The 17,598-nt window shown below is 33.3% G+C and overlaps 1 protein-coding gene and 1 pseudogene across 2 annotated transcripts in view; both read left to right on the plus strand.

The window, feature by feature from the left end:
* The window catches only part of LOC104711413 (alpha-humulene/(-)-(E)-beta-caryophyllene synthase-like), a 40,574-nt pseudogene extending 35,701 nt beyond the window's left edge, over positions 1 to 4,873 (plus strand). The window contains exon 6 of the transcript XR_015565684.1: positions 4,385 to 4,873. The product of XR_015565684.1 is annotated as an alpha-humulene/(-)-(E)-beta-caryophyllene synthase-like (transcript). The remainder of the gene's footprint in view (positions 1 to 4,384) is intronic.
* A 2,471-nt stretch (positions 4,874 to 7,344) lies between these two features.
* On the plus strand, positions 7,345 to 10,398 carry LOC104711414 (peroxidase 33). Its single transcript, XM_010428112.3, has 4 exons — positions 7,345 to 8,099; positions 8,786 to 8,977; positions 9,413 to 9,581; positions 9,680 to 10,398. Exons 1-4 carry the CDS (start codon positions 7,866 to 7,868, stop codon positions 10,147 to 10,149), a joined length of 1,065 nt encoding a protein of 354 aa, XP_010426414.1. The 5' UTR covers positions 7,345 to 7,865; the 3' UTR covers positions 10,150 to 10,398.
* The last annotated feature ends 7,200 nt before the right edge of the window (positions 10,399 to 17,598 follow it).

Below are 17,598 nucleotides of genomic sequence, written 5' to 3' on the forward strand. Positions count from 1 at the left end.
GATCTAGTTTTCTTGAAATTTGGATACCAGATCGGGTTCGGGTATTACCCGATATCCGAAGTAGATCCGAATCAACCCGAAATAAATATAAAATTGCATTTAAGTGGGTTTGAACCCAGTACCTTAGACATTAATTGATGCATCATAAACCATTTTGTCATCTAGATTATTCTGTCATAGTATAAAAACATTAAGTATTTATATATATGTATATATATATATATTCTAAATTTGACTTATTTTTTTCTTTCTCAACAGAATCCAGAATTGTTTTATATTTTTAAAACCCAAATCAATTTTATTAGAAACATGACAAGCAAATCTACAAAAAAAAAAAGTGATATTTTGTGAGGTTTGAGGAGTGAGTGAGGTTAGAAGATAAATATGAATCATATCATATAATTTGCTATAAATATTGTTAGATTTGGTAGAGAATCTGAAGGACTTGATTCTTGAAGTGGTGGTCATGGATAAATAAAATTAGGGTTTTTGGCTGAAGAAAAGAGAGATGAAGAAGAAGGAGACAAGAAGAGAGAGGTAGAAAGTTTTTTTTTTTTCACGATAGAAGAAAAAATATATATTTTTTTTTTAAATAAATTTGGGTAACCCGAAATTACCCGAACCCGAAGCCAAATTACCCGAACCCGACCCGATATTATAAAATACCCGATCGGGTTTTATATCTTTACATCCGAAAATCCGGAAACCCGAACATCCGAACCCGAATCCGATCGGATACCCGAATGCCCAGGGTTATGTGTTGTATAATCGTTTCTTTCAATAATATGCTTGGTTTGATTTTCATTGTTTGAATTTATTGGGTAGTCATATTTTGACCACCGTGAAATTCAATATGTAAGTGGAATTTAAACTAGTTTATAGATCTTTATTAAACTTTCAATAATCAATGAGAGAGAGTAGAGAGAGAAAACGCTCCCTGACACGAAACCCGAGAATTTAAATTTTCGTTTGATTTCCAGATCTGAGTCTCAGATCTAAAGCGTACTTCCGCCAGTGTTTGAGTTTTTCTCCCCCACACAGACTCTACTTGCTTTCTCTCGCTACTTCTATTTCGACTGACTGGTGTTCTGCAATGACTCATCGATTGTCCTATGCGAAAAAAGGAAAAGCCATCGCCTCTTCCAGTAGCGGTCCCCGAATCTCTAGGATTAAAGCCCCGGTGAGCGACAATTCCGAGCTTCTGATCCGATATAAGCTGACAATTATTGGAAGGATTACCAACCCCAGGTTCAAAGAGCGTGGACGCTTATTCCTTTCTTCACGGAACACTGGAAAACTTCTTCCAGACCCCTATTTGGGCGGACCTAGGTCATGGCTTATTTCAATTCCAGTTTGCAAACAAAGAAGATCTCCTGTTTGTCCTGGAGAACAGACCGTATCATTTTGCGGGCTTCATGCTGATTATGCAGAGATGGGAACCCACGATATCTAAGTCCTTCCCATCGTAGATCCCCTTTTGGATCCAGGTTACAAGTATGTCAGTCCACCTATGGACAGAAGACCTCATGAAGAGTATCGGAGAGGATATTGGGAAAGTTGAGGAGTTGGATGTAACCCCCACAACGGCGCGAATGCGAGTAAGCATCAACGGTCTCCAACCCCTAATCAAGACGTCAGTTGTTGAGTTTGGAAATGGGGATGAGATTGAAACAAACCTTATCTATGAGAGGTTGAAAAGACACTGCAAAAGGTGTCTAAGGTTGGACCATGAAGACAAAGACTGCCCGGAGTTTAAGGCTAGCCGAAAGGGTTCTCCAAAGCATTATACTTCAAAAAGAGCTCGAGAATTTCTTACCAGGAATAGGGAAGCTAGTCCTACTTTATCAAAAGATGTATCTGCTTATCGAGAGAGAAAAGATACCAGAAGAGAGAGTCCCTTGAGAACTAGAGAGGGTAGAGATAGTTGGATGGGGCGTCCACCAATTGCGCATAGGATTTCGTCTCCCAGGCGAAGAAGAGAGACTGATAGACGAAGATATGAGGAAGTTGACAGTCGGGAGAACCGATCTCACAGACAAGGCTACTCTCACCGTCACTCTTTGATAAAAGCTAGGCCCGGCACGTCTGGGAGGGAACATTCTCATTGTTCTGATGAGCAAAGATCTAGATACTACTCTAGTAGCTCAAGGAAAAAAGCTCACTCACCAGAGTTTTCACCCCGTCAAGAGAACTCAGGGCAATCTAGAGCAAGAGAAACTAGACGAGGCAACGGGAAGGCTCTGGTTGACAATATTCGAGGGGGTTCTCATAGAACCTCTTCCCATGTGGGGGATAGCCAACTCGAAGAGGAGAATGTGGTGTCTCCAGAGAGAACCTACACTCAACCACTGCAGCAAGGGACTCAAAAGGCGTTGGAGACAGCTGTAAGTAAAGTTAGGGAAGTTATGTTAAATTATGCAAATTGTAAGGATCCAATGGAGAGTGCTGCGAGACTGGAAAGATTCAGAAGGGCTGAAGCTCAGGGACAAGTGGAGGAAACTGCAGCTGGGATGGTGAACGCAAGTCTTGCTTTGTTGGACCCTGTTGACCTCCCTGTGGGCAGGGTAGTTCAGGAGGGTGAAGAAAGTGAAGATAGAATTCCAGTTGCCTTGAGATTGGGCCCAACAAATGTTGTTCTCCCACCACTGCGCCCTACAAAAAGGGCCTCTGGAAAGCGCAAAACAGGAAGACCCCCAGGACGCTCTTTGGAGAAGAAACAGAGTAAAGTTCAACCTCAACCTAGCCCCCTGACTATCATTGGAGGAAGATCAAAGAAGAGAAAGATCATCAGGGCTCAGTTTAATCCTCGAAGAAAGTTAAACATGGACCCTCTTTTGTCTGCGCACCAACAAGAGGCTGAGTTTGGAGCTCCGAGTAATCAAGGGCAGGCTCAGGTGGATGATACAACATCACTTCCGGGGGTTGATACTTCTTACCTCTCTAGGTCTGGTTTGATGGATTTCCGGAATCCATCCAATCCCCTCACGTAAAGATAGCAAGCTGGAACTGTCAAGGGTTGGGGAATCCCAAGATAATTCGGCGTCTCAAGGCGATCCATAGACGTTGGTCGCCATATTTTTTATTCATCATGGAAACGAAGAACTCAGAAATGGTAGTAACAAAGGCAGTTCAAGAATTAAAGTTTGGTAATTCTTTTTTTGTCCCTCCCCATGGTCATGGGGGAGGTGGTTTGGCTCTGTTATGGTCCCATGATCATACAGTGGAAATCCTAGTGTGAGGAGATAATTTTATTGACACTAAGGTCACTTCAGCAAAGAAGTGTTTTTTTGCAACCTTTGTGTATGGTGATCCCGAACCGAGGAAGAGAAAAGTAGTTGGGAAAAGCTGAAGGAGATATTTGCACTTAGAGAAGGGCCCTGGTTCCTTACAGGGGATTTTAACGATCTGGTTAATAATTCAGAGAACGGGGTGGTCCTCCAAGATCCGAATGGTCGTTTGTAGAATTTAGATCCTTCTAATCCGAGTGGGGTCCACGGGACAGGTTGTCACATAAAAATCAATTTTTATTGTAACAATCCGTCCCGTGGACCCACTAGCCCCCCGCTAGCTGCCCCAACGGACCCCAAGCTGGCCCTGCAGGGCATCGATCCTAACCCATCACTGTGGATTGGGATATCCACAGTGATGGGTTAGGATCGATGTCCTGCAGGACCAGCTTGGGATCCGTTGGGGCAGCTAGCGGAGGGCTAGTGGAATCTATGGGACGGGTTGTTACAGTTTGAGTGGTTAAGCACTTTCCCACCTCTTCTTGTGAATAATGCACTAATAGGCCGTCTCTGTGGTGACATTGCTAGTTGTGAGGTAAATATTAACTCACCTTTTTTTGTTTTAATGAGTCCCATCAGAAATTGGTGCACCTTGTCCTTCTCGTGACGCTTGCTGGCTCGAGCTTTCGCACCCTGTCTCTGTGGTGACATTGCTAGTTGCGAGGTAAATATTAACTCACCTTTTTTTTGTTTTAATGTAACTAGTCCACTTTGACCTGTCTGATCCCAAATCCCGAAGATATAAATAACCTCTCAAAATATTATGTACTGTATATAGTGTTAAAAAAGAAAATCAAATAAATAAATTAAGAATACTATATCTACAAGTGTAAGAATCTTTCCTGTTTTTGGCATAAAAAAATGTGAAACACATATCACAACTATAATAAGGTCCTAATCCCAAAGAAAAAAAACGTTTCTGGTTAAATTGCTAGACCCTAGTGATTCAATTTGATTGAATCTTGGTATGACTGGCCCAAAATAATTGGGCTAAGCTCGACATGAAACCTTTGTTGGAAATGGCACCTCAAGAATCCATTGTCTATACAAGGTTGGTGTAAAATATAATATTTAATCTGGTGATCTATTTCATACAGTTTGAGCATAAGAGAAAGCACGTGGGAACATCCATTGATTGTTACATGAAGCAATATGGAATTTCTTGAGAGAAAGCCGAAGAAGAGGTCAAAATCATGGCATTGGATTCATGGAAGAGCTTTAATGAAGAACTGATGAAGAGAGATCACTCTTTTCCTTACCCTGTCGTCATGCGCTTTCTAAACCTGTCGAGGGTCGTCGAGGTTTTTTACAAAGACACTGACATTTTCACACATCCTGAGTTGATGAAACATCACGTGGTTTCTTTATTCCTTAACAAATTATCTATTTGAATCAGAACTATACGACTGTTAAAGTTGTTTGTTTTGTTTTTAGTTTCCCGGTTTCATGTTGTGTGGAAATAAGTGGCTTTAATTCTTCTGTCGCATTAATTTATCACTTTGTGTTTATGTATTTCAAAACCTCAACTATGTTTTGTATGTGTTGTATAAACGTTTCTTTCAATAATATGCTTGGTTTGATTTTCATTGTTTGAATTTATTGGGTAGTCATATTTTGACTACCGTGAAATTCAATATGTAAGTGGAATTTATGAACACAAACGTTGTCTGTAGTATTTTTTTGGGTTTCTAGAACATTTCGTACGTGAACTATTCTTGAATCATGATACTATAAATGTTGGTGTGGTTTTCATGACTTTTCTTCGTCTAATAATGTTGTGTGTAAAATAATCAAGTCTTCTTCGTCTTTGTTTTTCCCCCTTTTTCCTTTTCTTTTCCAATGTACAAAACAAGTGGTTTCTAACTACCTTTTCGGGCTTTAAGTTGAACGAATGAAAACAATTGGCTGCCTTTGGTCTTCACATGATCACATAAAGTTGGTGCGATTTAACTCCTAAGCTAGATGAGAAGATCATCCATTTAATCTATGTTTTGTACAATTTCTTTAGTAATACACTTTATTTTCGTTTGATTCCTTTTATAAAATAATACTATACATCGTTTTTTTTACAACATTACATATTATACGTTTGTTTTTTTAAAGAGAATGGGTTTAAACTCGGTTTTGATGAAAAGGCAATGGAAGTGAGTATCAGTGGCCCACTTACTGCTTCTCATATATATGTCTTGTTTCAATTTCTATATAAAATATTTACGAAAAAATTACTCATAGCAGTTTCATATAAATTCTCTAATAGAGCTACTAATCCTCTTACTTTTTTCAAAAGAAGAGCATGTGAAGGGCCATAATTCTAGACTAAATAACATTAGTTTGTTAAGAGTTAGAGATTGAAAGACCAATATATTGTTTACTTGATTGGTTTTAAACACATCTTACAAAAAAATACTGCATATATCTTAGATATCTACTCATTTTCTTAAGATGAATGTTTGTTTGTTTTTGTTGCATTTTCTGATTTGCATATAGGGTATATTCCAAGTATGGTTTCTTTTTAACAGTGATTTGTACTTGTTATCTATATAAGGAGGGGGTGTTAGAAATTTCTGCCTATACATGTTTCTATATTTAGAAATTTAATATTGATAATAATATTTTATAGGTTTTATAAGCTGTGATGAGAAAACTAACACTAATAATGGTGCTCCAATGCATCATATACAAGAAAAAAACAAAATTGATTTTAGTCTATAGTTTTATTACAATAATAAAATTAAAAATAACCAGAAACAAATAATAACAAAAACTTAAAAATAAAATATTACCAATTAAAATTATTAATATTAATAATAATTTTTAATTATAAACACCATACAAAAATCATCCTCAAAATAATCAAAATAAAATAATAGAAAAAATAATTCTGCGGTGTAGGCCCGATATGATCCTAGTTAACTTCAAAGATAGAAATTATTTGCCCAAAAAAAAAAACGTCAAAGATCGAAATTAACGCATATAAATTCCATTATTTCGTTTACGTTTAACTTTTTCTGCTATTTTTGAAAGACTACTAAAATTTTATGAACGGTTGTGATAATAAATTGTAGTGGGTGGTGATGCTAGGGACTCGAAGTCTAGGGTTGGTACTGCGGCTGCTAAAGTCCAGTTGTTGGATCAGTGGGTCACTCTTTACGTTACATCACATGGAATTTTCCTTGATGTGTCCCTATTTTCACAAAAATAATCAGAGATTTTTTCCACAAGCGAATCGGCCAAAATGGAGACAATTCATGTGCGTTGAATCGTGTATTTCAGATAGATTAGACAGATAATCTTTTGATGTCATGTGAAGATCTTAAGTCGCTATACATGTACGTAATCTCGTTAAATAATTTGTATTTTATTTTCAGCGACGATTATTGCCTCAGCACTGTCAGCAGAATTTTTTTTTTTTTTTTTAAACATCGTTCCTATTCGATGTTGTATTCTTTATTCTATGAAACAAAAATATCACTAATTAGCTATATATATGGAGTTTCCGTGCATTGGACCCGTGAGCCTAAGTGGACTAAAATCAATATAAAATTAAAATCAAAATGACTGGCCCGTGAGCCTAAGTGGAAGTCACAAAAATATAACTTTTCTTCTCGGTTATATTACTCACGTACCCACAAATAGGTACATACATATATAGGAGACTAGGTACACACTCGAATCGGACATGAATCAATTTTCGGATTTTAATTTCAACAATGCAACATTTATCTTAGCACTAATTAAATAGTTCTTGGACCGGTGGAATGTAAACCTCTCCAAAAGAGTGGCATCTCTGTGTTTGTATCAATTGGTTCTAATCGCAACGAAGAAATACAGACCTAAAACTTTTCGGAACGAGAGTAACTTGAACAAAATACATATTTTAGAGTGGAGTGTGGACTTATTTGATACATGTGTATATATACAATTTAACAAATCGTGATAATATCTCATATATATGATAGCTTAATTTTTACTAGTCAACTATACATATCACATCACATCACATATACATATTTCAAAATATTACATTCATAATCTCATATTCTCATGCATCATCTAAATATATATCAGGAGGAACTTGAGAAAAGGAAGAGGGAACCGTTTAGGAGTGTAGGTGAAGAACGTGGCAGACACGAGGTGTTGTTTTTTTTTCTTTTTTTCTTGTGTGTTTAGGTTTTAGCGTATGACGACCAAGAGATTTCCAAAGGTCGTTGAGGAGTTATTTCATCTTCTTAAAGTTATCTTTAATACTTTTAGTTTTTCTTTTTACATTGGGACAGTAAATTAAATACGTATTGATCAGGTTAAAAAGAAAAGTAGTAAAGTTAATTTATTTTCGATTTATTTCATGTTTTTTACCCATTTATACATATATCATAGAATAAACACCTGATATATTACATATTGTTGACAAGAGAAAAACAAAAAAGTGCCTTCATTTTGTGTTCGCAAGAAAAGCCTTCATTTGAGAAAAGAAAGCCTCCAGATTTGACCTTCATTTCCTATAAAAGGATTTTTAAGATACCGACCTTTACTCATCTTCTCCTCAATCGTATAGCTTTACTTCTCTTTGTTTAAAAAATGAAGTTCTCTTCATCTTCTACAACTTCGTACACTTGGACACTCTTAATCACATTGGGATGTCTTATGCTTCGTGCGTCCTTGTCCGATGCTCAACTTACTCCTACCTTTTACGACACTTCATGTCCTAACGTCACCAACATCGTTAGAGATACTATAGTAAACGAACTAAGATCGGACCCTCGTATTGCGGGGAGTATCCTTCGTCTTCACTTCCACGACTGCTTTGTTAATGTAAGATATCATGATCATCTTTTTCTTATATCTTTAGTTTTTTGAACTACTGGAGTTCATCTCTTCATCTTTTAATGACTGTGATTTTGTTTAAAGTGAATTATTATCAGTATTAAAAAATTTATCAGCATCTTTTTATGGATTAAATTTACAAAATTCAATTTGCATTCAGAAAATATGTATAGCATTGCTACAACAGAAATACGTTCAAAACACATTTATCTATTTTTGACAAATATAAAGCAACACAATGCTGCTTTAATTAGATAAGATTGTTTTTAACTTATGTACTGATATTTTTAATTGATTATTAATAGAAAAATGAGATTATTAAAAGATTTGTTTTTAACATTGCGTCAGTGTTCAACTAATGTGCTACTATTTCCAGGATAATTCAATTTAATCATTTTCTTGAATTTATTAATTAATATAGAATATATATATATATATATATATTTTTAATGTGATTATATATCACTAGTTACTTGCTTCAGAAGAACAAATGGTTCTAGTGAATGAAAGAATCAATGTTATATTGTTTACCTTTGGTAAATATTTAGTAGCTACGGATGTGCTATATATATATATATATATATATATATATATTGACTAATAATTTTTTTATTATTTTTTTTTTGCACGAAAAGACTAATAGTTTCTTAAATAACGTTTTGGACTTTTAAAAGGGTTGTGATGCATCAATCTTGTTAGACAACACGACATCATTTCAAACAGAGAAAGATGCGTTAGGAAACGCAAATTCAACTAGGGGATTTGATGTGATTGATAGAATGAAAGCCGCAATAGAGAGGGCGTGCCCAAGAACCGTTTCATGCGCAGATATGCTCACCATTGCAGCTCAACAATCTGTTACTTTGGTATGCTTCACTGTCCCATCTTCTTTTATTGGTTACAAACATTTTTGTCTTTTTTAATTTTAATATGTCAAATAGTCACTTTACATATCATATCAGCCATGAGAGTCTAAGTTGGAAAAGAAAAGTGGGGATATAGTTGTTTGAGAATATCACAATCATATTTAGTACTAACTTTTCAACTATACTATGATTAGTGTTCAAAATTAGTCGAGAAATCGTCAAAACGCGTGGTCCCGTCAAGAAAACTTAATAAGCTTAATATCAAATAAAGGATTTACGTAAGACTACTAACTTTTTCTTCGAAGAAATAGTGGAGATTCTAAAAACTTCCTTTTGAATATATAATCAATGTATTTATAGTACATGTTTCCGAGTGATAAAAAAATTCTTATAAAGTATTTCTAAATTTTGTGTATAATGGCAATTATACTATAGGCAGGAGGTCCCTCTTGGAAGGTTCCTTTGGGGAGAAGAGACAGCTTGCAAGCATTTTTGGAACTCGCTAATAATAATCTTCCAGCTCCAGACTTAACACTTCCAGAACTTAAGGCCAATTTTAAAAATGTTGGCCTCGATCGTCCTTCTGATCTTGTTGCTCTCTCCGGTAATTAATAAAAAAAAGAAACTAAACATCATTGACAGATTAGTAGTAATGAGCGAGTAAAATATTGTTGATCTAATTATGGTCTTTCTTTTGTTTAGGGGGTCACACATTTGGTAAAAATCAATGTCGATTTATCATTGACAGATTATACAACTTCGGCGAGACCGGATTACCTGATCCTACTCTCAACACTACTTACCTCCAAACTCTTCGTGGACTATGTCCCCAAAATGGCAATTTAAGTGCCTTGGTGGATTTCGATCTGCGTACGCCTACGGTTTTCGACAACAAATACTACGTGAATCTAAAAGAACAAAAAGGTCTTATCCAAACCGATCAAGAGTTGTTCTCTAGCCCCAATGCCACAGACACGATCCCCTTGGTGAGAGCATTTGCTGATGGCACACAAAAATTCTTTGATGCGTTCGTGGAGGCAATGAACAGGATGGGAAATATTACACTTCTTACTGGAACTCAAGGAGAAATCAGGTTGAATTGTAGAGTGGTGAACTCCAACTCTCTACTCCATGATGTGGTGGAGATTGTTGACTTTGTTAGCTCAATGTGATAATCGTTGACTCAATATCTGGCTACCGGACTATATGTTATAAGATAAATAAGCGCTCTCAAGTTGTTACCTGAGCAGGAGAAGATCTTTATTGGTGTGTATAGTACGTTATTCTCTGTTTTTTTCTCTTAATGTTTGATATTGGTCTTTGAAAGTGTTTTCTGAATTGATCTAAGCTTTTATATAGTTTTGGACTTGGTTTTATCCTAATAAAGATGACATAATAAAGAAAGATATGTTACTTGAGAATAATTTATTTTACATCTCTAGATTTTCCTAGTAAACTCCTACTCCCAGTGATATATATATACTTATTTAATCAATATTGTTAGAAATTAACCCTGACATATTACAAAAAATATCATTGCATTTTAATTAATTTAATAACTAACAAAAGAAAATCTTATATTGGTTTATAAAATAATAAAAAAATATTTTCAAAATTATTTAACAGATTTCATTTATTGTTTCATAAATCTTCAGAAACAATAACAAACTATTTAAAACAATTATAAAACTGAATTTTATTTTAAAACTAAAATTAAATATTTGCATCCCTAATTTTTTTAATAATGACATATATATTTTAAAACTAAGATACAACATTGCTTATGTTTTAAATATATAAAATATTATATCTAATTTATTTATTTATCGCACTGTACATCGACACAGTGTCAATCTTATTAAAATCTAAGAAATCACAAATATTATATTTTATTCACTATAATATATACAACTAAAAGTTAAATCGAGATTTCTAAACACGACCGCTTCAATATCGGTTTTGTTTTATTTTATAGAATTTACTAAATTTATATAATTCATGGATTTGAACATTGTATCATGTACTAAAACTTATAATATTATTTTATAATTAACAAATTATAGTAAAATTTACGCAAACATTTATTTATGTTGTACAGAACGAGTAACTATTTAGTATGGATATTCAGTTTTTCAAAGTCAAGTGAGCGTTACATGACTTTATAGAAAAGAAAACGTAACTGACGCCTATTAATCCATGAAATCATTTTGTCCTATATTAAGCTAAAATTAAAATCCTAATTAATTCACATTTGAAATAGACAAATACGTTACTTGACCCATCTATTCCCAAGTTTGAATCACCTTTCAAACAACAAAAGCTTTTTATAAGAATATGATCTAACATGAAGAAGGGCCAAACAACCGACTCGTTCGCACGTGTGAAGACGTTAAGGTTTGTTAGACGAAAACAACCGACTCTGTTTTTTTGTATAAAACAGAGGCTTTGTTCCTAGTTAACTTAAGCCGCTTTAGAGCGCTTCAAAGGCTGCTCATAGTGAGAGAAAGAGAGCTAGAGAGAGAGAGAGAGGGTTTGATGATATCTGATTCTATGCTCGGTTCTTAGGTCTTCTTCATCCTATGTTTCTCTTGTGTGATCTCAGGTTTGGGTTTACATTTAGAAAAGGATGGTGAATGATTATCTTGTTGTAACAAACGATGTAACCCTTGATTTCATAGTGGATGTTTGTGATCTCGGCCCCCACACGAGATGTACCGGTAATCATTCCGGGAACTCGTTAAATCGTTGGTTTCGTTTACGTTATGTCGATTGATCCGTTGAATCATGTGTTAGATCGAGGTATCTTGATGAAATGATCTTAACACTTTAAATCCAATATTCTGACATTGTTATCCTTTACCTTTTTGTAACCCATCTTTTTTTTTTTTTATAATAGAGTCAAGTTACATATTTGTCACTTTTGATTTCCATTAGTTAATGACCCTCACCGTATGTAAATAAAAAGTATGCACCTACCTCGAAATCCGCCTCTAAATTCCTTTCGAATGTGCCTCATCATAATCATTTCATATTAGCAATATTAGAAAGATTTAATATCAAATAACACTACATCAAGTATAACATGTGACGGCTATGCAATTTATCTTATTTGCCGCTCATGTCTGATGAGTGACAAGATTATAATGATCCGAACAACTTTACACTCTCAATATATATAAATTGTCGCAAAATTTCAACAAACCTCTCGAAGGTCATGGAGGTTTTTACAAGAAGACTGACATATTCACGCAGCCTGAGTTGATAAAATATTATGTGGTTTCTTTGTTCCTCAACAACATACCCATATGATCAGAACTATACAACAAGTAGAAGTGTTTAATTTTACTTTCTCGGTTTATGTTGTGGAAATAAGTGACCGGCTCTCTTGGGTCATATCACTTTTTGTTTGGGTGATTCAAATCCTCAACGAGTGGAAAAAAATTGAATTTATGTTGTCTATCTTTATTTTCTCAGTATGTTTTATCAATGGTATTGTTAATGGCTTCAAGAGTTAGAACATCAAATTCACCGATTCTTTGTGTCGCGGCTCCGAGTCTCCTATTAGTCTATTACTTATAGGACGATAAGAGATATTATATGCACCGTTTCTCCTGTTTTCCAACATTTTAGGCAGTGTTCAGCTATAAAAGTAACTCATTACCGGTAAGTAAATTATTCAAAATGATCATTCTTATTATGATAAATATTTTTGAAATTATTTGACTGATGATACCCGCTACCGGAATATGTTTTATAGTTTAATACTAGTGTTACATGCACTGTGTCGGAAAAACGACTTTTTCATACCCCGACAATAGCCCTGTGTTGAATTCATACATTTGACTATTGATCTGGCCTAAACATACATTATGTTTATGGATATTTGAATTCCGTACCCCAACTTCGAAATCAATACCCCAAGTATAATTGTTGTGCTATAACATACAAAAACGTGTTTATCGACTAACTCTGTTAAGCTTCCGTTTAACCGTTCTGACGTGGATTCCACGTGTGCGCATCGATCCAAACGACGTCGTTTTGGCTAAACAGAGAAACTAAAATTTCGACCAAAACGACGTCGTTTTGGTCAATTTCTCTCACAAAATCTCTCTTCCTCTATCCCGAAACTCTCTCACGGCAGAGAAACCCTAGAATTTGGGCGTTTTCAATTTCGAGTCGATCTGAAAGAGCTGCCTAAACACCTATTTTGGGCTGCCTAAACTACTTCAGATCGACTCAAAAATTAAAAATGCCCAAATTCTAGGGTTCCTACTTGCGAGAGAGAGTTTTGGGAAAGAGGAAGAGAGATTTTGTGAGAGAAATAAAAAACGACGTCTTTTTGGTCAAAATTTTAGTTTCTCTGTTTAGCCAAAACGACGTCGTTTGGATCGTTGCGCACACGGAAGCTTAACAGAGTTAGTCGATAAACACGTTTTTGTATGTTATGGCACAACAATTATACTTGGGGTATTGATTTTGATGTTGGGGTACGGAATTCAAATATTCATAAACATAATGTATGTTTAGGCCAGATCAATAGTCAAATGTATGAATTGAACACAGGGTTATTGTCGGAGTATGAAAAAGCCGTTTTTCCGCACTGTATCTCAAGAAAAAAATCCACTAGTGTTCATGTGTGAGTAGTAGTTAAAAAAGATTGTACTAACAAAGTAAACAAACAATATAAATCAAGTAATCAAAAAATCAACCTACATTAAATTAAAACTTATATAAAATATAATTCGACTACCATAACATAAAATTTAGTTAGTAGTCTAATCAAAAAATTAAGTCAACAAAAAAGGAGAGCTTATTTAGAGTAAAAAAATTGACAAAATAAAATATAAATTAATAATAAAAAAGTGAGTGTACTTGACTAATGTTTTTTTAGTTATATGAAAATGTAAATAATTATATATATATATATATATATCATTTTTAAAAATCACGTGAACGTTACATGAATTTATAGAAAAGAAGACGTAAATAACGCCTATTAACCCATGAAATCATATTGTCCGATATAAGCTGAAATTGAAATCCTAATCCATTGAAAAGTAAAACTTACAATATTTTTTTTTTAAAATCAAGTGAACGTTACATGACTTTGTAGAGAAGAAAATGTAACTGACACCCATTACCCTATGAAATTATTATGTCCTATATTAAGTTTAAATTGAGATCATGATTAATTAGAAATTAAAATAGAAGTACGTTACTTGACCCAATAATACAGACAATTATGTTTCTTGACCCATCTATTCCCAAGTTTGAACCACCTTTCAAAAATTGTTATAAAGACATGCTTTTTCTCCAATGGAATTGAGTATTATATGCTGCTGATGATTTTGTGTATGTAGTCCAAACTACATAACTAAAGAGGGATTGAAGAAGGTTAAAAGAAGAACAACTTATAAGTATGGCCGGAATATTGGGTTAGAAGCTTTTGTTGTTGCCAATTATTGGATATTATTATTTGTCCTCAAGAAAACCTAAAAAAGATAAGTAAGACTTCCTTCAAGTTAACGTGAGAAGGTTTTACAAGCATCAGGATATATCTCATTCTTACTTTAACTTGAAAGGAAGCCTTACTATATTTTTTTTGGGTTCTTTAAGAACTAATGATCCCGATAATTGGCAAACTATAAAAGCTTTTAACCTAATGTTCCTAATAATATTGATGCACGAATCCGACATTCATTTTGCGACAGCCATTTTCGTTGCACAAATCCAACATTTGGTTATAACAATTCTAAAAGATTTTCACTCTCTCATTACATATTGGTCGCAAATTTACTACAACTGATTTTCCATGAACAAATTATTTTCGATAATTGACAAAAAATATTTTTTTTCAATAATTTTTTCACTAGCTATTCTTTTGCTTTTTTTTTGTAATATTATATATGTAATGAGTATCCATGTCTTGGGCTTTGACAATCTTAGTGTACTAGGTAATCGACCCGCGCCTAGCGCATGATTTTGTTTAACTGGAAATCAAAGCATATATTTTGGAAAAATACTTAGGTTCATCCCTAGGGGGTGAACCTCTCCATTCACCCCCTCTTCTCTCAGCCAATCAGAATCTTGCATCTAATATTTTATTTAGAAAATAAATCAAAATTAAATTAAAAAACAACCCAAATTAAGGAAACAATTCTGTATACTTTTAATTAAGGAAAGTTAAATATTTTTGGATTGGTTTAGATTTTTAAAACTAGAGTAAAATTATATGTCGGTTTGGATTTACAAATGAAGTGGTTAGGATTTAGATTTTACAATTAAAACGAAATTATATGTCGGTTTGGGTTTACAAATGAGGTGGTTAGGGTTTAGATTTTACAATTAGAACGAAATTATATGTCGGTTTGAGTTCACAAATGAGATGGTTAGGGTTTAGATTTTACAAGTAGAACAAAATTATATGTCGGTTTGGGTTCACAAATGAGATGTTAAAGTTTAGATTTCATAATTAGAACGAAATTATAAGTCGGTTTGGGTTCACAAATGAAATGGTTAGAGTTTAGATTTTACAAGTAGAACGAAATTATATATCGGTTTGGGTTCACAAATGAGATGGTTAGGGTTTAGATTTCATATATATCGGTTTGTGTTTATTAAAAAGCGGTTTAAATAAACTCAAACCGATATATAATTCATTCTAATTGTAAAATCTAAACCCTAACCATCTCAGTTGTAAACTCAAACCGACATATAATTTCGTTCTAATTGTAAAATCTAAACCCTAACCATCTCATTTGTAAACCCAAACCGACATATAATTTCGTTCTAATTGTAAAATCTAAACCCTAACCATCTCATTTGTAAACCCAAACCGACATATATATAATTTTGTTTTAATTGTAAAATCTAAACCCTAACCACTACATTTGTAAACCCAAACCGACATATAATTTTGTTTTAATTGTAAAATCTAAACCCTAACCACTTCATTTGTAAACCCAAACCGACATATAATTTTGTTTGAATTGTAAAATCTAAACCTTAATCACCTCATTTGTAAACCCAAACCGATACATCATTTCATTCTAATTGTAAAATCTAAACCAAGCAAATATTTAACTTTCCTTAAATAAAATTATACAGAATTTGTTTTCTTAATATGTATTGCTTTTTAATTTAATTTTGATTTAGTTTTTTAAACAATATAATGTATAGAAGATTATGATTGGTTGATAAGGAAGAAGTGAACAAAAAGGTTCATCCTAGGAATGAACCTAAATATTTTTTTTTGACATATACTAATATTCTTTAAATTAAATTCCTATTTTATTTTGAATAGTTTATTAGTACCTACTGGATATTTGTTATTGGATTTTATCATATAAACGAACAACTAATCCAATTGTGAGAAATTTTGTAATATGTAATGTACTGGGTTTTAATATTTTTCGAGGCCCATTTGTTATTTCCTTATACCAAATAACATATACGTAATTATATATGAAGATCATCCCATTGTGGAAACAATACTTAGCAGTCTCAGCTACCACCGGTGAAACAGTTGAAATTATCTTGATAGATGTTAAAGTAAGTTTTTAATATATATATATATATATAATAATACAAAAAAACAATAGAATAATATATATATTAAAAACTTACTTTAACATCTATCAAGATCATTTCAATTGTTTCACCAGCAATAGCTGAGTATTGTTTCCACAATCGGATGATTACCTTAATCTTCCACATATTTTTGAAAAGGTTTCAAATCACAAACATTGTTGAAAGAAGCTATGAGAGAATAAAATATATAATACTTGTAAATTGTTAATTTATTTGCTTGGTGATCTCGTGGAAAAGAATGTGATTGGAATTACATATATATAGGGGTAGTAATTTGAATAAGGGTTTTTTTCTAAAAATTTTTTTTAACAAAGTTCACTTCCCTCCAGTTAAGCAATTTCGAAAGAATATGAAATATTTGATTAGGTATTTAATTCTGATTTTTTAGCAAAATTTGTTAATGCAAATCAAGGATTATTGTTTCTGTTAATATGTTAATACCTTTATTTACACAAATCAAGGATTAAGTGTGATATATATGATTCCTTTTTCGGTTTGGAGTATCTCTGTTTTATATACGGGATTAATGTGGTAATTTAATTAGGAAACTTAATCACTTTTGGAGGAGCAAATCAGAAAACACGTCATATCTTGGTTGCCACTATAAGCAAGGATTAAGCTATTAACACGTGATTTGGAAATATTAAATTGATTTAATTGGCATGCTTTTTTTTTTTTAATAACAAATTTCACTTCTCTCCAATTAAAGCAATTTCGAAAGAATTTGAATTATTTGACTATTTCCGATTGTTTGGCAAAATTTGTTAATGCAAATCAAGGATTATGGTTTCTGTTAATATGTTAATACTAGATTTTAACCCGCGGTACACCGCGGGACAATATTTTTACAATATTAAAAAATTAAATTTTTCAAAATTGTATTTGTTTGTTAATTTTGTTTCTTTTGTTTAGTGTTTAAGATTGTATAATTGTATTTTAATTGTTAATTATAAAATTTGATCAGTTGTATACCGCAGACACGCGACAATTATTTAGTTTTATTTATACTAATGTTACATTTGTACCATATC

Source organism: Camelina sativa, chromosome 9, assembly GCF_030686135.1.
Source record: "Camelina sativa cultivar CO46 ecotype springtype chromosome 9, ASM3068613v1".
Taxonomy (NCBI): Eukaryota; Viridiplantae; Streptophyta; class Magnoliopsida; order Brassicales; family Brassicaceae; genus Camelina; species Camelina sativa.